This window comes from Belonocnema kinseyi, chromosome 5 (genome assembly GCF_010883055.1).
Source record: "Belonocnema kinseyi isolate 2016_QV_RU_SX_M_011 chromosome 5, B_treatae_v1, whole genome shotgun sequence".
Lineage (NCBI taxonomy): Eukaryota > Metazoa > Arthropoda > Insecta > Hymenoptera > Cynipidae > Belonocnema > Belonocnema kinseyi.
Window position 1 is genome coordinate 74,417,757 of NC_046661.1, and position 22,548 is coordinate 74,440,304.

General features: G+C 31.2%; 2 protein-coding genes across 4 annotated transcripts in view; one reads left to right on the plus strand and one right to left on the minus strand.

Annotated features, from left to right (window-relative positions):
* The first annotated feature begins 6,800 nt into the window (after positions 1–6,800).
* On the plus strand, positions 6,801–17,122 carry LOC117172693 (dynein regulatory complex subunit 7-like). The gene is made up of 9 exons (XM_033360843.1): positions 6,801–7,148; positions 8,938–9,355; positions 12,059–12,316; positions 12,395–12,551; positions 12,639–12,705; positions 12,804–13,016; positions 13,118–13,339; positions 13,449–13,685; positions 16,848–17,122. Exons 1-9 carry the CDS (start codon positions 7,074–7,076, stop codon positions 17,040–17,042), a joined length of 1,842 nt encoding a protein of 613 aa, XP_033216734.1. The 5' UTR covers positions 6,801–7,073; the 3' UTR covers positions 17,043–17,122.
* Positions 17,102–22,548, minus strand: part of LOC117172694 (FERM domain-containing protein 8) — a 35,084-nt gene continuing 29,637 nt past the window's right edge. For all 3 annotated transcript variants that reach the window (XM_033360846.1, XM_033360845.1, XM_033360844.1), the window contains 2 exons: positions 20,301–20,466; positions 17,102–17,186 (listed from right to left, as the gene is read on the minus strand). In XM_033360846.1, the coding sequence (XP_033216737.1) occupies positions 17,146–17,186; positions 20,301–20,466 (207 nt within the window). In that variant the 3' untranslated portion in view covers positions 17,102–17,145. The remainder of the gene's footprint in view (positions 17,187–20,300; positions 20,467–22,548) is intronic.

Here is a 22,548-nt window from a genome sequence, read left to right on the forward strand (position 1 = left end):
ACCAGACATTCTTCCTACAACTGCGGTACCACACACTTCGATCGTACATCTAACAAGGATATCCCGTAACATTGTCCAGACGCCCTCTATATCTTTGTTTTTATACGGTCCTCCCATGTTGCCCTGTCTATGCTTTCGATTATCTTACTTTGGACATCTATTCGCACATCCGGTTTCTTTAGGTTCTGAATTTTGATTCGCGTTTGTTTTGCTTTCTTGTTTCTCTTTTTTCTCCATCCCCGAACTAAGTTAATTTTTGAGATCAGAAGGTAATGATCAGTATTGCATTCAGGACCCCTCATGACTCTTGTATTTTTGACTAACTCCCTTAGTCTTTCATCCGCAACAACAAAGTCAATTATACTGCGGCTATTTCCTTTAGACCAGGTGTACATGTGGATCATTTTATGCTGAAACCAAGTATTTGTATTAAACAAACTGCTTTCTAAGCATAGACAACTAATTTACGTTCGTTATAGTTTGTTCTTGGATCACCAAAATTACCTAGTACTCTTTCTGTGTCCCGATTTTGGATGCCCACCCATCCGTTCATGACTCCTAGTAGAATTATTCTTTCCCCATGTTCGCAAATATTTATTGTGTCATTTAAAGTGTCCCAGAAGGCGTCTTTTACTTCTCTGGGATCACTATCAACTGGCGCGTAGCATGTGATTCACTGTCTACTCCTGACCATATTTAAAATCCGCCTTTCAACACGCCGTTTTTTATGTCTCTGGTTTCGCATCCCTTTTCCTTTGTTTCAGGCATATATTTCTAAATTCTTATAATAATGAGAAGGTATTGTTTTTATGTGAAAAGTAACTATAAAGGATTCCTTCAAATTAGGTTTTAACTTTTAAAAGACTTTTGAAAGAAAGAAATTTCTTTAATCAGCGTTTTTGGATACAAATTCAAAAATTAAGGGCATTTGAACAAATTTTGAGAACATTTTTTCAGATTTCAAGATTATGTGTTATAAATTATCAGAGTTATAGCAGTTTAAAAATTAAAAAAAAAATGAACAATTTAAACGAAACAACGCACGATATGGGGAAAGGGCATGAAAAGAACAACGTTGCTTTTTAGAAGCCCTATAATTTTATTATTACGTATTTTTGAATTTTCATGAAATATCGAAAATTCAAATTTTGATCGTACAAAAAATAACGAAAAACAAAGAAAACCATTTTGCGGTCAAACACTGTGATATGCGGAAGATGATGAATCAACAAATATTGTGCACCCGAAAAGTATCAACAAATTTGTCATTTATCATTTTGCCATAGAACGCGTAGTTTTTTTTACTCTTAAAAAACAACATTAAACATAAAAAATTAAATATTTGCACAAGCGACACAAGCTTCGAAAAAAAATAATAAGAAAAAAGTTTTTCAACCAAAATAGAGCTACATTAATAAATTTCTTATGGAACCAGTAGTTCTGGGTTTAATTGTCAAAAATAAAATTAAAAATTAAAAAATTAAATTTTTGGTTAAATGACTGAAGCTATGAAAAAAATGAATAGACAAAAGTTGCTCATTCAAGAAAGAGCTACAAATTTGTCATAAATATTTATTTGATAGAACACGTAGTTTTGTTATAATAGTAAAAGAAACATTGGGAATAAAATTTTTTTTTCAAAAATGTCACAAAATATGAAAAAACTGGGATGCATATTTTTAATTGAAATCGTAAAAAATACAATTGAAAATAAACAAATTAAGTTTGTCGAAAAAAGACACAAGTTGCAATAAAATGTTTAATGAGAAAATTGTGTTTTTTTATGGGATGCACACTTTGTTTTTAATTATAAAAATAAGGCAATGAAAATACTTTTGTTTCAATACCAATTCATATTATGAATTTTAATGATATGAATTTTTTGAAATTATAAATTTTTCAGGGCAAGTGAGAAGAAAATTCGTCGCAAAATAAGAAAAGAATATTAAAGCAAGCATGATAAATAAAATATATACTTTATTTGGAACATTTGAATTAGTAATCCCAGGTCGAAGTACATAAATAAATGTAATATATATTTGATATAAAAGTGAATGAGCTTTACTAAAAGAGGATTCACAATCAATAAATGATAGTTGTCGATGCCTTGATCTTTAATTTTAAACGATTTTTAATTATTACAAAAACCGAAATACCAGGCCCGCGTGTATAGCACAAGAAAAATATATTATCGAGCACGAAAACCAACAGTCTCGCACCCTAGGCGCGCTCAAACATTTTTTGTTGAAAATTTATATTTTTTAGATAAAAGTTTAAGTATTTGGTTAAAACTTAAAATATATTATCATTGATTTTTCATATTTTTGGTTTAGAAGTAGCGCTATTCGGTTGAACGTTAAACTACTTTGTTAAATTTGTTGTTTTTTGTAAGTTCATCATTTAAGTAAAACAGTTTTTTGAGGTTTTGTTTTAAATTAAAAATTTATATTTTTTAGTTAAAAATTCAACTGTTTGTTTGATACTTTATGTATTTTCTTGAAAATTCGTCGTAATTGGTAGAAATGTTTTTTTTTCGCTGAAAATTCATCTTTTTTTTTAAATTAAACAGTTCTTTATTTGAAATGAAAATCTTTCTTGTTGAAATATGAACTATTTCTGACTTCAAATTGAAATATTTTGTAGTTAAAATATCAGCTATTACATTTTTCGCGGAGAATTCATATTTCGTGTCGAAAATTTTGCTACCTGGTTCAAGTACTTTTTTGAAAGTTAATTATACAAAAATTTGATTCTTTTTTTAATGGTTGGAAATTTATTTTGTTACGTGCAAATTTAACTACTTATTTGTTGGTTTAAAATTGATTTTTTTAAAGTTGGAAATTCAATTATTTGGTTGTAGATTCATGTTCTTACGTTCAGTGTTCATCTTTTTTAGTAAAAAATTAATCTTCTGGGCGAATAGGGTAATGTACCCAATTGTTGACAGGTTAAGGCAAACTTCGGGGATTGAGAATGAAATTAATGTCAAAAATGGTACGTGTCATAAATATTAATGATATATATTAGAAACTGAAAAAATAATTAAAATTAGCTCAATAGCCTAAAAATGAAATTCTTGGCAGGGATGGCCCCAATTATTGGCACCCTAGTCATATGAAGGCGAATTAGTGAAGGAATCAGATTAAACTAAACTTTAATAGTAACACAATTGAGTGAATAGTTCAGAGAAACACTGTTTATCAATTATTTTTTATTTATAAACAAATAGTCTGGCTTAAATTACTTAATTAGCAGCATCTATCTAGTTCAAATTTAGAGATTATGATTCTCGGCTTCTTTCGACTGCTTCAGCAGAATTAGTAGAATCGGTTTTTTGTTTCGAAAATTGATTTTCTTTTTTGTTAGTGTCTTTAGCTTTTAACTTTCTTTTTCTAGTAACTCCTTCAGCAAAATCAATAAGATTGTTAATATTTTAAAATTGATTTTTTTAATTCATAGTCTTTTTGGCTTATAACTTTTTTCTATTTCTATTTTCTTGGGCTTTTTCTAAAGTTTAATTTTGCCGTTTTCGTTTTTGCTTTTTAGCTTCCTCAATCTTAGTTTTATATATTTTTTTCATTTTATTTTTTCTAATTTCTAATCTTCCCATTCCTGCGATGCTGAATCATAGATGCCTTTTGCCTTAATTTGCCTTCCTTTTCGTTTTGTGGTTAGAGGGCAATGCAAATAATCATGGATATTTCCGTTTTTACGCATTTTAATGCGATTTCTTATACGTGTTAGGTTGAAATCGCTTTTCGTCTCAAATCTGCAGAATCGTGTAATGTTTCATTAGTTGCATGCTAACCTGAGAACTGGTTACAAGACACTTCTTTTCTCTCCACACTATTGAAATCAGCATTATTATTGTTTATCACATTTTCAGAAGCGTTAAGAATTGCAACTGAGATTCTTTTTCTATATGTAAACCAGGCAGTACATTAGACTGATTTGTGGTTAAGTCTACATCGCTAAATTGCGAATTTACTCCTTTACTCTTATTTTTGAATAACATATAGTCACCTGCCGAGTGAGTCACGCCTACCCCGAAAGGGAAATGGCTTGTTGGTGTAATAATAATATATCATACATGCATACAGTGCTTTAGGTTGAAAATTTATTGGCATCTCCTATTATTTATTAAATAAATTATATTTAAATCTTAGTTATTCTTTAATTAACAATTTTAACATTTCCTCGAAATGTGCTGAAAAGAAAGTAGTCACTTCCGTTAATGATAACGTTGCTAGGGGTAAATTGAAAACTGCAATTATCTAAAGATTTTCTTTAGCTAACCCGAAAATTCTTGGCAGCCTGGAAACATGACTGATTTTTGTAATTTCAGAACATATAAATTATTTTTAAGCATAAGATGAATACATATTACTACGAAAAAATGTCTGCACTATTAAAGAAAGTAAAATAAAATTTGCTATTTATCTCTATTCTCTTATTATTTCATAAAATCTAGAGAAGGGTGCCAAGAATTGGGGGGGTTGCCAAGAATTGGTGCTCTTACCCTAGTTCATTCTTTTTAATTTAACAACTTACTTGAAAGTTAAACTGCTTTGTTAAAAATTTTTGTTGTTTTTAATGATTCATGATTTTCGTAGAAAATTCGTGTATTTAAAATTAGTTTTTTTTAATCAGTTTTTTTTTTAGTTTAAAATTCGACTATTTTTGGTTGAAAATTCATCTCTTGTGGATGAAAATTCTTCTACTTGGTTGACATACGAACTACTTTGTTATAAATTCATTTTTTTGCTTGAAGATTCATCATTTGATTTCACTGTTCTAGAGAAGGGTGCCAACAATTGGGTGGGGGGGGGGGGGGGGGGGGGGGGTACCAAGAATTGGTGCTCTTACCCTAGTTTATTCTTTTTAATTTAACAACTTACTTGAAAGTTGAACTGCTTTGTTAAAAATTATTTTTTTTGTTAATGATTAATCATTTTCGTAGAAAATTCGTGTATTTAAAATTAGTTTTCTTTAATCCGTTTATTTTTTTAGTTTAAAATTCAACAATTTTTGCTTGAAAATTCACCTCTTGTGGATGAAAATTCTTCTGCTTGATTGAAATACAAACTTCTTTGTTATAAATTCATTTTATGGCTTGAAGATTCATCATTTGAGTTCACTGTTCATATCTTTTGTAGAAAACTTAACTATTTTGTTGGAAAATTTAACTTATTTATTGAAAAATAGTTTTTGGTTCTCGTGAACATTTATTTTATTTATTGAAAATATATTTTTTCATTTCTGGCTGGAAATTGATTTTTTTAGTTGGAGATTTTCATTTTTTTGGTAGAAAACTAATCATCTTGCGGTTTTAAATTTCCTTTTCTTGCTTGAAAATGCAACTGTTTAGTAGAAAATTAACTTTTTTTATTGAAAATCTATATTTTCGGCTTGAAATTTTAACTGTTTTACAGAAAATTCGTCTTTCTTTTAGAAAGTTTAATAATTTATACCAAGTTTTCTCTCTTTCTTGATTCAAAAATCTTTATTTGTGGAAAATTCGTTTCTTTATTGGAAAATTAATCTCGTTAAAAACTCGTTTTTTATGTTCGAAAATAATTTTTGAAACTGAAAATGCATTTTTCCAATTTTTTGGTTAAAAATACAACTTTTTGGTTAAAACGGATTTTTTTGTTGAAATTTGATATTTTCAGGTAAAAATTCAACTTTTTGACCAAAAATTCTTCTTTTCGTTTGAAAACTCAACAATTTAGATAAACTTTTTTCCTTCCTTGACTAAAAAATCTTTATTCCTTGAACGTTCGTTTTTTTTCAAAAATTCATTATTTCAATTAAAAATTCATGTATTTGGTTGAAAATTTAATAATTTTGTTGAAACTTCGATTTTTTGTTAAACAATAGTTTCTTTTTTCGAATATTAATTTCCTTAGTGTAACTTTTACTTCTACATTTTTGGTTGAAAATTGATCTTCTTTACTTGAAATTATTGTATTTTGTTCAAAACTCGTATATTTTTGTTGAATTCAAAAGTTTTTGTAATAAAAATTCAAATATTTTTTGATTGAAATCTTGGTTAAAAGTTGAAACACCTTGTTAAAAAATCTTTTTTTTTGAAGATTCCATCATTTTAGTTGAAAATTGATGTCTTCGGTTGAAAACTCATTTTTTTAAAATTAAAATTAATTTTTTGAACTGAAAATGTAACTGTTCCATTTTTGTTAGAAATGTATTTTTTTAATTCAAAATTTAACTACTTGCTTAAAAGTTGAACCATTTAGTTAAAAAAATGATTTTTTTGTTGTTGAAAATGCACCTGTTTTTGGTTGAGGTTTAATCTTGTTTGATTAATAATGCGACCATTTGGTTCAAAGTACAAACTATTTGGTTAAAAATTCTACAATTTTGTTGAAAAATCGTCTGTTTTGCTTTAAAGTTCAAATATTTCGCAGTGAATGCAAGTGTGTGGTTAAAAACATTTTTGTTAGGTTTCATAAAGCTGAAGTCATATAAAGCCGTGTTTCACCAGAAATGGATGAATAAGCTGCGATGAATAAGTTTAAAAGTTTTCGTGGTGAAGGACCCAGGCACCATCCCCAAATCTTGGCTCGAATTTCCGAAATAATAGTTTTTGAAATCCCGATGTCTTTTTTTGCTAATAATAAAACAATAATTTGACTATTTATTGCTTTCCAATTTGAAATATTTGCAAAATGTTTAATTTTCTTATGAAAAAGTTCTTTAATAATTATGAAAATGAACAAAACTAACGTTCTAGTCTAGTGGCTTTAATTTAAAATAAAACCAAATTGTTTCAGCCTAAATATTTGAGATCTCCAACATGGCTGACGTTTACACAAAGGGGAAACAGTTTCGAGTGTGCCACATTTTTGGTGAGTTTATTGCTTGGCAAAGGATACAATGCCTATGTTGTAAGTGGCTATGCTTCGAGGGAGCAGGTCAAATGTGATTTAACCAAAAGGCCATGTCCTCACTTACCAAAAGAAGAGGAACTACCCATAACGACAGGCTCGAAGGACCCAGCGAAATATCAGCTAAAACAACCTCCGGAATTCAGAAGTCAATTTTTGCTCGAGATGGAGGCCAAAAAAGAAAAAGCTAAGGCTGACGAACTTCAAAAACAGGAAGACGAGCAGCAGAGGATGATAAAGGTTCTTACCATTTTTTATTCAACTCAGTTTTTTAGGACTTCGTAGCCCTGGTCTTAAAACTTTGTTCTGGGTAGGCATATGTCCGGGAAAACTGATAAATCAGGGAAATGTTAGGGATTTTGAAAAAAAATCTTGCCAAAGTTTACAATTTTTTGTAAAAAATAGAACAAAAATTTTGTTTGCAACATAAAAATATGCGCCTGTTTTCTTAGTATATTAGAAAGAGCATCAAAAAATAAATAAAAATACTTTTTTCGGCAACTTTGGATACAAATGAACAAAATTGCATTTTTCGTCACTTTTTTATATATTATATTGAAATGAAACAAGTTTTCCTCGACAAAAAGTCATCTTTCTTGGTCGAAAATTCAATTACAGTGAAACTCGCATGTTGGAGTAAAAAAGAACTGCAGGTGGTGTGCGGTGGTCACTTACGCGTGGCCAAACAAAAGCGTTCACATGCGGAGCGGCACTATCTCGGGGTTGTTCACCATCACCGCTTACCCCAAAACCAGCACAGTATCAGAGTTTAACTTGTTGAAAATTCGTCCTTTTGGATTGAAAATTCATCTTTTATGGTAGAAAAGTCTTTTTTTTCGGTTGAAATAAATAAAAGTGAAATTACTCAAGTTAATTCTGAAATTGCTTTATTTCCTTTATAAAATATTCTGTGTTGAAAATATCACATGATAAAAAATCTGGTCTCTGATTATTATTGATTAGGGAAAATGAAAAATTAATGAAAGAAAAAATTAGGAGGTTATGAATGAATGAATAAATTAATGAATTTTTTTAATTCATTGATTTTTTTAAAAAAGGGAATAGACTGAGGAAGGATGACAAGGAGAGCATGAAGAGGAGGGGATGAAGGATAGTAGGTAGAGCTGAGGTGGTAGAAACAAATTTGAGCAGAACATGTAAAGAAGATATTGAGTAACAGTGTGTTAGCTGAGGAGGTGAGATAGAAGAGAGGTGAGGTAGTGGATGGGGATATAAGAGGTAAATTTAAGAGTTTGAAAAGGGATGAGAGGGTCACCACTACCCTTTGCTCCTTTTTTTTGTCTCACAACCATCTTTTTAACTCTCTACCATCTCACCCCATCTACCAACTCAGCGCTCCTCCATATCTTCCTTGCATCTTCTCCCCAAATTTCCGTCTGCCACTTCATCCTACCATTCATTTACCATTCATCATTATCTCACAGGTATCTGCAACCTCCTCCCTCCATTTATCCTCCTCTACTATTTCGCCTTTTGCACCCAACACACTCTCCCTCCTCAATCTTCCCTAACCCTTCGCATTCATACTTCCAAGAACCACTATACATATGCTATCCTCCTCAATACCACCTCACAACCTTACCTTGTCTACTACCTCCCTTCCTCATTGTCTTAAAAATTTTTTAAATGTATTTTTCAAACACCCTTTCCCGGGAAAAGAAGTAGGGGAAGTTAGGTGAGGGTAAGTGTAACGGAGTATGTAGAGGGGAGTAGCGAAAATGAGTGTGAGTGGAAGTTAGGTCAGCGTAACTATGGGAAGGATGGGAGGGGCTGTAAGGGTAGTGAATGGGGATTGCGGAGAGGGGAAGTAGTAGGGAGAAGTAGAGGAAGTGAGTGGTGGGGAATTATAGTAGGGGTAATTAGTGGGCAAAATTAGTTGTACTAGGGGAGTGGAATAATAGGAAGGCTAGGTTTTAATGACTTATTTAATGTCTGAAAGGTTATGAAACCCCTTTTGTAGACTCTCGGCGTCTACAGAACCAACAGAAAATTTGATTTAATTTTCCAGGAATTTGAAAAGCCTCCTCCTGACGAGTGTCATGGATTCCGAATACACTCATGGGTCGTTGTCCTGCCAGATTATAGTGGACCTCGAGGTCAAGAAATTCTTGCACCTTTCTTCATCGAACCTTCATCTGGAGTTTCGTGTTCACCGACTGACCTGGAAGCCAATCTTCTTTACCTGGGAGTTGAGAGTATTTGGAATGACCGAAATTACTGGGTCAATATACAATCATGTAGTGAGGGGTGTGCAGGAATAAATTGGGATTTAACAAAAAATAAATTTTGGGAACATCTGCTTCCTGGTGAACCTTGGACGATGAGAGGGGTCGACGATACTGAAGAAGAGGAAATTGAAATCCAACGGGAGAAACATCTTGATATGCCGGGATCTTATGTTGATAAGATTGAGATTCATAGTCTAGGTGATATATTTAACTAGTATTATTGTAGAATAAGAAAAAATAGTATCAAGAGAAGTAAAAAATCCTGATAGGAGGGGAGTCGAGAATAGGGAAAGTAGGGAAAGTTAGAGGAAGTGAGTGGAAATGATGGGAGAGAAAGAAAGTATAGGAAATGAGGAGAAGGAAAGTAGGGAAAATGATTAATGATCAGGGCGAGTAGGGGAGGGAAAGTCGAGGGTTAGGAAGGGAATTCGGGGAAGAGCAGTGTTATCTGGGAAAGCGAGGAGAGGGAGAAGTAGTAGAAAATAAAGTTTTGTTGAAGGGGGAGGATGAAGTGAGGGGAGTGGAATGTATAGGGAATAGGGGAGGGGAAGTATGAGAGATGGAAGTTTGAAAGACTTGATTATCATCTTAATAGGCTATGAAACCCCCTTTTTTAGGCGTCCGGTACATACTTTGACTATTTTTTAATACTAAAATTTTTAATTCCTATCTAAATTCGATTGGGAAAGTTTTCAGTTATTAATTGTTGAAACATTGTTGTCGAATACCGGAATCGAAATTATTTCTTAATATTGGGAAATAATTAGGTATTGGTAAACAGAAAAAATACCGATATATTTCCGAAAAAATAAAAATCGATTCATATTTTATTAAAAAAAAATAATTTCAATTTTGGAATAATTCAATGTAGATTAAAGAAGTATGTGGAAGATTTTAAGAATTTTTTAAACAATTTTTAGAATTTAAAAATTTGCTGGAAAATTGTTTATTTATTTCAAAATTATTTTAGAATTTATGAAGTATCAAAAAGATTAGAAAATAGTTTAAATCTCGAGAAGATCTGTAAAAATGTTTTTAAAAATTTAGATTTTTTAATATTTCCAGTGAAAAATATTCTTAAGATTTCTGGGGAAATGTTTTATGATTTTTTATATTTAAAAATTAATTACAAGAGAAAGTTTTAAAAGATTTCAAATAGTTTCAAATTACTTCCAAACATTTTGAAAATGAATATTGAAGATTTCAAGGAAAAATTTGTTCAATTTCACAAGATTTAAACATTTTTTTACATTGTAAATGAGTTTGGGAGTTATTTTGTAGTTTTAAAGAGATTTAAAAATAATTTTTAACCTAAAAATATTTAAACAAATTATAAACAAAACTTAAATTTTTTATGTTATCGAACAAAAAATTTATAAGTTTTTTTAAAGGATTTTAAAAGTTTTTATAATAAAAAATGTATTTTTTTAAGATTCCAAGAAAAATTTCAAATAATTTTTTACTGTGAAATATTAATTTTAAAAAAATGTTTGAAATTTTAAAAATGTCAACAACAAAAATTTGGGTAAAATCTTTCTTGAATAATAATAAACATTTTCTTAAGATTCCTGGGAGAATGCAAATATTAATTTTTAAAATTGTTAAGGTTTGAAGGTAATTTTTTAATATTGAAAGATTTTTCATTAATTCTAGGAACATTTCAACAAATTCTAAACGAAATATAAATTTTTGTAGATTTTAAGAAAAATTTCGGAGCCTTAAAGATTCTTGAACGGTTTCAAGAAAAAAATTTCGAGCAAATCTAGAAGATTTGAAGGCATTTTTTTTAATTTCAAAAATTTTATGAATGATTCGAGTAAGTTTAAAAGGTATTTAAAAGTTTATCTCTTCTGGCAGAAAATTAATATTTGTTAATTTTTATTTAATATTAAAATCTTCAATTGATATATCAACTATTTGATTTTGTATTGTAAATTCAACTTTGTTGGTAGAAAATTAATTAATATGGTTTAAAATTAACTTTTTTGTTTAAAATTCGTTTCTTGTGTTAAAATTTTCGTCTTCTTTATTTAAAAATGCAACAGGTTAATTATTAATCTTTTTGGTATAGAATTGAACGATTTTATTGTAAATCTGTCTTTCTGAAATAAGTTCAACTTTGTTTATTTAAAATAAAAATATTTTTGAGTTGAGAATTTATCCTTTTGGTTGAAAATTAATCTATTTGGCTGAAAAGGAATTTTTTGTTGCAATTTGGATTTGATAAATCTGAAAGTACAATTATTAATCTTGAAAATTTTCAAATACACAATTTAAAATATTTTAATTTAAAGTTGCATAATCACATAATAGAAATTGCTTCTTTTGATTGATTTCTTAAACAAATAACGTTAGTTATTGAATTTAAACATTGCTTGTACACAATTCTGCTAAATAAATACATAACAAGGACATAAGAACAAAAATTGCAGTTTTTAAACAATTAAAACAATATATTTCCGTTTGTGTAATATTTTTATTACATTATCATATTTTCTAGATTATTTTGAACTTCCGGAACCTTAATGTTTTCCCACAATAGTCTCTATGTAATGTTTTTTAATTTTCCTTAATTCTGAAATGTTCTAGAAAATATTTGACATTTCTAGAACCTTCTGCGTTGATCTTGAATATTTCAAACGTTCTAGAATATTTTAATATTCTAGAATTCTGCTGGAAAAAGAACATTTTATAAATATTTGAGGCTGTCTAGAAAAGTCTCGATTATTCCAAAATAAAAATAAAATATTTTAGAATGTTCCGGAACGTTATCGATTACTCCGGTATATTCAAAAATTGCTAGATTGTTCTAGAATGTCCTAATTTTTGATTTAATGATTAAATTCTCAGTTGCATCTGAAGCATGTCTAATTATTTAATCCAAAAACAATGAAATTTTAGATTTTGAGAGACGATATCCAAATGGGAAAAAGACAACCTTTTATAAAAAAGCTAAAGTGGAACAAATTGCTCCGTATTTTAACATAAGTGGATTAATTGAGCGAGTCACTCTTTATGATGATTACGAATACACAATCCCTATAAAAGTTTATGAAAAATTTATAAACAGAGGGGACAATTTATTCAAGTCCACGAAAGAAATGAATTCGAAACTAGTTACCGATTTCTATAACAGAGGACGTCCTGATGCCTGCAAAGGTCTTTAATTGTTTTAATTAATAATCAACTGATTCTCATCTAAATTTAATATAATTGTTTTTTTTTAATATTTATTAGAACATCATTATTATTCTAAATTGCCTGATAGAGTTGATGATGAAAGGATAATCGAATATTACGATGCAGTGCGTCTAGATGGCCTTTCTAAAATAAAAATGCATCGAAATTATCTCTTCCAGGATTATAAGAATCGAGACGATTTTCTCTTTAATCGGTAAATTAATATCCTAATCGTATCAAATTTGAATAATATAATCAAACATAATGGGTTTAAAGTTTTTAAAATAAATTCACATTTCAGAGAAGTTCACTTTACGACAGACAAGGGACGAAAAGATGAAAATGATATTCACTATCGTGAAATTGTGGTAAGTTTTCAAGTTTTTAACAATTAAACAGTTATTTAAACTTATTAAAAATGTTCAAACTAATTTTAAGTGGATTATATCTAATTTTTATTATTTAGAAAATAATAGAAAGGTACCATAGAAATGAAAAAATTCCAGCTTCTCAAAACATTGCAGTTAAAGAATTTGCAATTGTTGATAATGAAATTCGACTAAAATATCATTACGATAAGGGAAATTACACCAGAGCTACTCGAACATTTGTCAAACCTTCCATGGCTGACCGAGGTGAACGTCTTGTCTTCAATCCGGAAATGGTTTTTGAATACAATGTAACTAAATTTTAAAAAACGAACCAATAAATTTTTCCACGAAATTATTTAAAGTTTATTAATCAATTAAAAATTGTATTTTTTCATTAATAATTTTACAGCCAGATCCGATGGCTCCTCCAGAAAAGACCTTGATTCTTTTTTACGATCTAAAAAAGCAGCTTGAAGATGAACAACAAAGTACCTTTCATGTTAGAGACGCAGAGTTGGAAATTAATAGATTCATTCAAACCAAAAACGAGGAGCATATGATGCCAAAACTTTCAGTCTCAGTTTTTGATAGAAACAGGAACGAAAAAGCTAGAGCTGAAATTCTGGAACAGGTTTATTATTATTATTATTATTATTATTATTATCCTGATTCATAATTTTTTATGATAAAGTCGATAAGATTGTGTCCCTTACAATTAAATTTTTTGTCTACTTTTCCAGGAGGAAACGCTACGAGCTGAAAGTCAACGAGACACAGAAGTGACTGTAGATCTTCTTGCTCCTTATATAGAAAGTCTAGGAAATCCATCCACTCTTACGAAGGAACAGGCATTTAAAATTAATGAGCAATTCCTCAATGATTTCAAACAGTCACAAGTTGATCGAGCAAATTATATGCTACGAATGTTGAACCACGGAAATCAAGAGCTACAGAAGTTGCAGGCAAACTTGATTCAGGTTTGAAAAAAAATATAAAGAATTCAGCTCGTAAAGCGAGCAGCAAGCGCCTATCAAGAATATTTTTTTCTGACTTCTCTCCGTCAATCCTCTATCCCAACCTTACCTTTCCACCTCACTGCCATCTTTTACCACCACACATCCTTAACATCTGCACTCACTCACCCTTTTTTAACCTTTCAACTTTCCCTCTCATATTCCTATTCATCCTTCATCCTCTCGCAGATATCCATGCACCCCTCTTTTTCCAATTATCCTCCTCTACTTCTTCACCTTCTCCATCCACCACTATTTCATTCCTTAATTTCCCCTAACTTTCCACCTTCATATTTTCATGGGCCACTACACATATTCTATCTTTTAACCTCTCCCGGCCTCTCCCGTATACCCCACTGTCTGTTTCTGTTCAGTTTCTTCTGGGCATTCTTCCTCTACCATTTCAAAACCTCAACTTCACTATTATCTCCCTTCATCAACCCCTCTGTTCCACCCTCCTTGATTCCACTTAATTTTTTCTATTATCCATGTGCCTCCTCCTCAATCTTGTCTTAGTCCCTTATCGTCATATTTCCTTCTGCAATGAACCTCTTGAATCCTTCACCCTCTCTTGTAAAGACCACCATCTCTTTCTTTTCAACCCCTTGTAATCCAAGTTTGATTAAAATTTTACCACCACCATATTATCCTCCCATATTTTTATCCCATATCTTATCCTCATATATCTCTACCCTTTTACATGGATCTTCAATCTCTTTCATACTTTTTCTCCTGGAATTTCCCTCTACTGTCTCACCACTACCTACCATCTTTCATCCCTAAATAGATATTCCTTTCCACTGACAACTTGCCTTCTGCGCATCCCCTCTGCTAACATCCTTCAACCTACCCTATATATCCCTATCTGTATTACTATTCACCTTTTCTACTTACTTCTTCTTCACGATACTCCATTTGCCGCATTTAACTCCACCCTTTTCTCCTTTTATTAAAACCCTCCATCAGTTCTTCCCCTCGTATATCTCTATCCTTCACATGGATCTTCAATCTCTTCCTTACCTCTGCATCTGAAATTTCCTTCTATGACCTTACCACTAACTACCATCCTTCAACCTCCCATAGATACTCTTTCCCATTCATAACACTCTCTACTACTTCACTTTCTTTGTCTTCCACTTTTCCCCTCATCAATCGCCTATATGACTTCACACTTCCTCTTCCCGTCTAGGAAAGCCTCATCTCATTTATCTCTATTTTACTTTACACCCGTACAATCCTCTGTCTTATCATGCTCCTCTCCAACCTATATCCTCCCACCCCTCTTACTCTTCACCTCTTGTATCCACATTATTTCCACAAGATTTTATTGACCACTTTCAACCCCTTATCAAATTCTCATTCTTCTTTTGAATCTCTCGATAATTTCTTTCCCTTGTATATCTCTCTACCCTTTACGCGGATCTTTAATCTCTCATTTGCTTGTTCTAATAAAATTTCTCTGTACATCTCCTCTACCTCTTAATCTCTTACATGTACCGCTTATCACGCATAGACATCTCTACCATTTCACCTTCTACGTCCTCTACTTTTCTCTTCGACAATTTCCGCTAACTTTTCACCCTTCTTACCTCTTCTAAGAATGTCAAATCTCCTCTATCCCTCTTTTAACCGTCATTCTCACTTTTCCGCTGCCATCGCTCCAGTGTCTTAAGATTAATTCCTTTGCCACTTTATCCCCATTCTCTCCTCCTCTTTTTAAATCCCCATCACTTCTTCCCCCCATATATCACTCTGCCACCTCACCTCCACTATTCCGCCTGTGCTCCTCTATTTCTCCCACACGCGTCTCCCTCCAATTTCAATTTACCACCTAATTGCCTTTCCATCCTTCATTCTCCCCCCTTATATCTGCCTCCAGTGGCGTAGCCAGAGGGAGGGCTTGAGGGCTCAAACCCCCTGAAAGTAAATATTTTTATTATTCAATTACTTTTTACATTTTATTACTTTTTACTCCACAGAGAGTGAAAAGTGACGTCAGAGGTGAATAATCAAAATTATACGTCCATGGACTATCATTTTACGATAATCAGCCCACTCACTATATAAACAATTAGGAAATTTTCGTTGCAGATACTAGCATTTTACGGTAATTTGTGGAAAGTTACCATATATAACTAACCAAATTACCCTAAATTGCCAAAAATTTCAAATTTTATTTTTTCGGGTAATTTATCTCAAGTTACCATAATATGTAATATTACCATAAATTACGAAAAAATTTCTTAAATTTCGGGAAATTCATAAAAATGTTTAAAATGGAATTTTGGGTAATTACCATAAATTACTGTAAATTTCCATAAATTTCCGCAAATTTAAAAAAAATTTTAATCTGAAAATTGGGTTATTCACCTTAAGTTATTATAAATGACCTGTAATATAAATTACCCAAAAATTTCTTAAATTTCGGGAAATTCATAAAAATGTTTAAAATGGAATTACTGGTAATTTATGGTAAGGTACCATATTCACCTGTAAAATTACTATAAATTACTGTAAATTTCCATAAATTTCCGCAAATTTAAAGAAATTTTTAATCTGAGAGTTGGGTAATTCACCTTAAGTTACCATAAATGACCTGTAATATAAATTACCCAAAAATTTCGGGAAATTCATAAAAATGTTTAAAATTGAATTTTGGGTAATTTATGGTAAGGTACCATATTCACCTGTAAAATTACCATAAATTACTGTAAATTTCCATAAATTTCCGCAAATTTAGAGAAATTTTAAATTTGAAAGTTGGGTAATTCATCTTAGGTTACCATAAATGACCTGTAATATTACCATAAATTACCTAAAAAAGTAATAAACGTCCGCAAATTTATGAAAATTAATTAAATTTTTTGCTTATTTATGGTAAATTACCATATATACCTGTAAAATTACCATAAATGACCGAAAATTTCCATAAATGTCCTGAAATTTAAAAATATTTTTAAATTAAATTTTGGGAAATTTATGGCAACGTACCATAAATTACCTTTAAAATTCAGTGCTCGTCTCTTTTCTCCCCCTAGGTGCATAATATACTATTTTAAATATCTCATATTTTTTTATAAAGTTATTTTTATAAAATTTGAATTAACTTTATATTCTTTAATATAGACCGATGGTTTACAAGTCGAAGAGAAGGAAAAATTAAGGATTCGTCTTAATGAAATGAATATATATCTTCACACCTTGGAGGAAAGATTGAACAGACATCGAGATCTCGTTCCAGAAAGATATCGCCAAACGGTGAACGTTTTGCGAGAAGATCCTCGGATGGCCATTTTACGAGAATATCACGCCTATAATTAATAAATTATTAAATAAATGAGTGAACTATTTTGATTGAAAATTACCTTTATTAAAAGAAATGTATGTTTTTTTGTGTGTAATTTTTAACATAATAATATTGGTGTTATTGGAAAGACCAAGAGCCCATTTGTCCGATGCAGCGACCTAAAAAAAAATACATTTTTAGTTGTTTTCCCCATAGTATTTGGTGCATGCAAATCAAAAATCCGACGTATTTAAATTTTTACTTCAGATCCAATTTCATTCTTTTGGATTCAAATTACAAACCCAATCAAATTTTAGTGGAATAAAAAGTCGTTACTATAAATTTTGATTCTAAACAAGTCAAACAAAATGTATTTGAATCTAAGTGAAGACAGGATCGCTTAATTTCATAGAATTAACCAATGGGTTAAACAATATTCAATTCAAAACTATTTCTGAATTTTCGTAAATGTTTTAAAAATATTTTAGGATATTTTAAAAGATCCTACAAAATTTTTATGAATTATTATTTAATTGTTCAGTTATTTTTATGAACAGTTATGAACATAATCGAGGAATTTCCAAGGATTCAAATCATTTGAAGACATTTTTAAAAATGTGATGAGGTTTTAAAGAATTTTCTAGAATTTAAGGGATTTTGAAACTTCTTAAGATATTTTAATCAATATTCCAGGATTTCAGAAAATATCAGATTTAAAAGAATTTATTCACAAGAATTTAGGGATTTCGTAGGATTACCAAGATTTTCTAATATTTTAAGCTATTAAAAAAGTTTCTGCGGTATTTTAAAATATTTTAAGGAAATTTTTAAAAGCTTTTAAACTTTTTCAGAGAGTTTTATATGCGTTAAAAATTGTAAGTAATTTCGAAATATTTTAAAAGATTTGAAATATCTAACGTTTTTTAAATTTTATAGGATATGAAATATTTTTTCGTGTTTAAAAAAATTCGGAGGAATTTTAAACTGATTTCAGTAATTTAATGAGATTTCAAAGGATTTCCAACATTTGAGGGAAATAAGTTTTCAAGGACTTTAAAAAAATTCAAGGAATTTTAAAAAGTTTTACAGGATTTAAAATATTTTTGATTGTTTTGAAAGACTCCAAAGAATTTTCAATTGATTTCTGTCATTTAATTTTATTTCAAAAGATTTTAATGTGCTTAAAATAAGAGCATTTTAATGAATTTTTCAGAATTTCAGGAAATGTCAATCCAACTTCGTAAAATTTCAAGGGATTTTAATATACTTTAATGCATTCCAAAGATTTTAGGAAATTTTAAGACAAATTTAATAATTTGAAGGGATTTCCAAGAATATTTTTAATATTTTAGGGTATTTTTAAAGATTTCAAGCCATTTAGATTTTTTAAAAATTAAAAGTAATTGTTAATAAATTGCAGTCATTTAATGAAATTTTAAAAGATTTGAAATATTTCAGGAAATTTCAAAACATTCCAAGTAATTTTTCATTAATTTCAGTGATTCAATGGAATTTCAAAAGATTTGAAATATTGTAAGAAATATAAAAAAATTTCAATTAATTTTTAATCAATTGCAGTCATTTTATGGAATTTAATCAGATTTGCCAAATTTTAGGATGTTTGAATTAATTTGGAACTCGTCCTGAATTATAGTAAATTCTTCTGAAATCTTTAGAATTCTTCTGAGTATAAAAAATTTAATTTAATTCTTTTAAATTCGTTCGATTCTACTCAATTCAACATTTTTTAGTTTTTACGTTTAGGGGAGCGGCGGATAATGTGGCGCGGCGGTTAATGTGACGCACCCTCACTTAAAGAAATTGATTAATTTATAGCGAGAGGTATTTACTGTACTGTATTTGTTTATGTGTACTGTTTTGTATGGTAAAAAAATTTGCTTAATAAAGCTAATCACTCAATTCTTATTATGAAAAGTTATTTTTGGGTATGTGTGTAGTTTTTAAGTGACCAAAAAGTAGTGAAAAAGTACAGTAGCATTTTTCCGGATTAAAAAAACATAATATATAACGTTCAAGCTGCACACAATTTATAAGTAATTGTTTAAACCAAACATTTATCCAAAATTAATTTAATTGAACTTAGTAAACAAACTTTATTTCCCTTTCCGAAATTGAACTAAGAGCGCGCCACATTAGTCAACCAGCAAGGATAACTTGGCGCAAGCACACTTTTTGTAAAACTTTATAATTAACTACTTTAATAGACGTAAAATCAATAATATTCATACGAATAGGGTAGATAAGATATTGATTTACTTGCTTTATATTATTTTACTACAGTTTTTAACATATTTAACTTTTGACGGAGCTTTTTATAACATGTGCGCCACATTACCCGCTGCTCCCCTACATAGCCTCGGATAGAAACCCTTATATTGCAGTTGGGTGTCCGTCCGTCCATTGTACTTTTTTCAAGTAGAGCAAGTATGGAAAAATAAGGGGCGGCATAGTAACGGAAGTGAGAGGAGAAAATGTAGAAGAAGTGACAGGAAATGAAAGGAGGGAAAGTAGGGGAAGCATGGAAAATGAGGGGAAATGAGTGAAAGCGAAGTAGAGCCAATTATCGGATAAAGTAGGGTATAAAGTAGGGGAAGTAAGGGAAAGGATAGTAAAGATATTTGTAGGAAATCATAAGAGTGGGAGTAGGGGAAATGAGGGGTAAAGAATTAGGAGAAATAGGAAAATTAGTCGAGTGGAAGTAGGTGAAGCGAGTGGTGGGGAATTAGGAGAAATGAAGAATAAATGGGAGATAGGTAGGGAAAGTAAGGGGGTCTGAGGGAAGGAAAAGTAGGGAAAACATGAGGAATGAGGGGGAAATCTGTAGACGTAAAGTAGGAAAACTTAGGGGAGGGATAGTAAGGGAATTGGATGTAAATGAGGGGATTGGAAGTATTAGACGTGAGGAGTGGGAAGGTAGGAGAAATTAGGAGGAGTATGCGTAGTGAGGGGAGGAAACGACGGGTAAGTGAATGGCAGGGAGAGAAGGAAGAAGTTAGGGAAGAGGGGCGAATGGAGAAGTAATAGCTATAAATAATAGTAGAAGTAATAGCTATAAATTCACTATAATTGTTTTGATTTTTTTATATTTATTTCCTTTCCCTCAAATTTCTTTTAATCCACTCCATTAGTCAATTTTAGTCACTTTTTGGAATTGTAATCAAAACAAAGTCTTTAGATTTATAAATTTGAAATAGTTTTATTCCATTTATAAAAGATCGAAAAACATTAAATACATAAAAATTAATTTAAAAAATTGCATTATTTTACTTTACCTTCGTCGTCGAAAGTGGCGAGGGCAAATTTGCTGAGTTTGTTCGTAAAGCTCCCAACATTAGGCACGACTGATCCATTTTGGACTCGATTAAGATTTTCACTATTAGATTCCATTTTCCGACTTTCCTCGGCGAAACCAGAAATAAGAGTGTCCATCATAATCGCCTGGAAAATTAAATATTTTTATGTAACTCAAGCATGCTTTATGCGCTTTATAAGCGTCTTTTTAGTTCTGATCACTGCTGGACGCAAGAAAAATGGATATCCTATCTTTTTGAATAATTAAAAAAAAACACAAACCCAAGACGACTCTTTCGGTTCCAGTTATACCTCCCCCCTCTTCCAAACCTCCCTTATCAACTGAAGTTTTTGGTGGGACTGACGTTAGAACTACAATCTCCACCATACTTAACTTTGACATGATTTCGACTCAGAAAATAAACTTATTGCATAAAGTTGTTAGTTGGGCGTATAATCTAAACAATGAATAATATGAACTACAAAAAAACCTCGGAAAGGACTGAAACTTTTAATGACAAAAGCCATGCACACGGAAAATCTAAAGGTCATGTTTCAGGCGACGAATGGAGACTGGGTGTTTGGAATGCTAGGGGAGTAAATGATCTCAAGGTAAAAGAATTGCGTGAAACTATAGACGTGAAGGAACTAGATATTTTATGTGTGCCCAAAACAAAGAAAAAAGGATGCGAAACTAAAGACATAAAAAACGGCGTATTGAAAGGCGGATTTGAAATATGGTCAGAAGTAGACTGTGAATCACATGGTAAACAAGGAGTAGGTCTGATTTTGAATGAAAGAGCAAAGCAGGATCTCGCAGACCATGGTTTCGTGTCTCCCAGACTGCTGTGGGCTAGAATGAAAGTAGGAATCAGAAGACTATTTATCATAGCATGCTACGCACCGGTTGATAGTGATCCTAGAGAAGTAAAAGACGCCTTCTGGGACACTTCAAATGACAAAATAAACATTTGCGAACATGGGGAAAGAATAATTCTACTAGGAGACATGAATGGTTGGGTGGGCATCCAAATCAGGATACAGAAAGAGTATTATGTAATTTTGGGGATCCAAGAACAAACTATAACGAAGAGAAATTAGTTGGTCTATGCTTAGAAAGGGGTCTGTTTATTACAAATACTTGGTTTAGGCATAAAATGATCCACATGTACATCTGGTCTAAAGGAAATAGCCGCAGTATAATTGACTTTGTTGTTGCGGATGAAAGACTAAGGGAGTTAGTCAAAAATACAAGAGTCATGAGGGGTCCTGAATGCAATACTGATCATTACCTTCTGATCTCAAAAATTAACTTAGGTCGGGGATAGAGAAAAAAGAAAACCAAGAAAGCAAACCAAACGCGAATCAAAATTGAGAACCTACAGAAACCGGATGTGCGCATAGATTTCCAAAAAAAAGATAATCGAAAGCATAGATAGGGCAACATGGGAGGACCGTATAAAAAACAAAGATATAGAGGGCGCCTGGACAATGTTACGGGATATCCTTGTTAGATGTACGATCGAAGTGTGTGGTACCACAGTTGTAGGAAGAATTTCTGGTGATGCGTGGTGGAATGATGAAATTCAGGCTGCCCAAAAAGCAAAAAGAGAAGCGTACAAAAGAACTTTGAACATCGCAGGTCTTAGCAATAAGGAAAGAAGTAGACGTAGAAATGATTATTGACGCGAAAACAGGATACTTAAACGATTAGTTAAAGAAAGTAAAGATACAATTAGAGCAGAAGAAGAGATAAAAATACAAAACGACTTTGAAGGAAGCAGGAAACTAGTTTACAAAAAGATGAAAGGAAACAAAAGTACAGAAATTGTCAACATGAGAAATAGTAGGGGGGAAATAGTATATAATGCAGACGGAATACTAGAGGCTTTCAGAGACTATTTTAGGAGACAATTCGGAGATGAAGCTATAGGACACCACAACTGCGATGTTGAATACGATGCGATGGAAAACTCAATTGAAAAAGTCTATGTCAGTGAGGTTAGGGATATAATTAAGAACTTGAAAAACGGTAGGCTGCCGGGGTAGACGGTATTAACGCTGAAATGCTTAAACACGGTGGCGCGTACATACCAGGTGTATACATATGAAACCGGTATTGCCATTTAGCGGCCAGTAGGCACACTTGTAGGCACTGTCGGAACTTACCATTTGTCCTAATTGGCGTATTGTCATCTGTCAACAATATCCAATACCAAACATTTCAAG

Coding starts and splice junctions, on each gene's coding strand:
- LOC117172693 (XM_033360843.1), top strand. CDS start 7,074: ATGGAGGCCAAAAAAGAAAAAGCTAAGGCTGACGAACTTCAAAAACAG. Junction 13,017..13,117: donor AAATGGTTTTTGAATACAAT/GTAACTAAATTT, acceptor ATAATTTTACAG/CCAGATCCGATGGCTCCTCC. Junction 13,340..13,448: donor GAGCTGAAATTCTGGAACAG/GTTTATTATTAT, acceptor CTACTTTTCCAG/GAGGAAACGCTACGAGCTGA.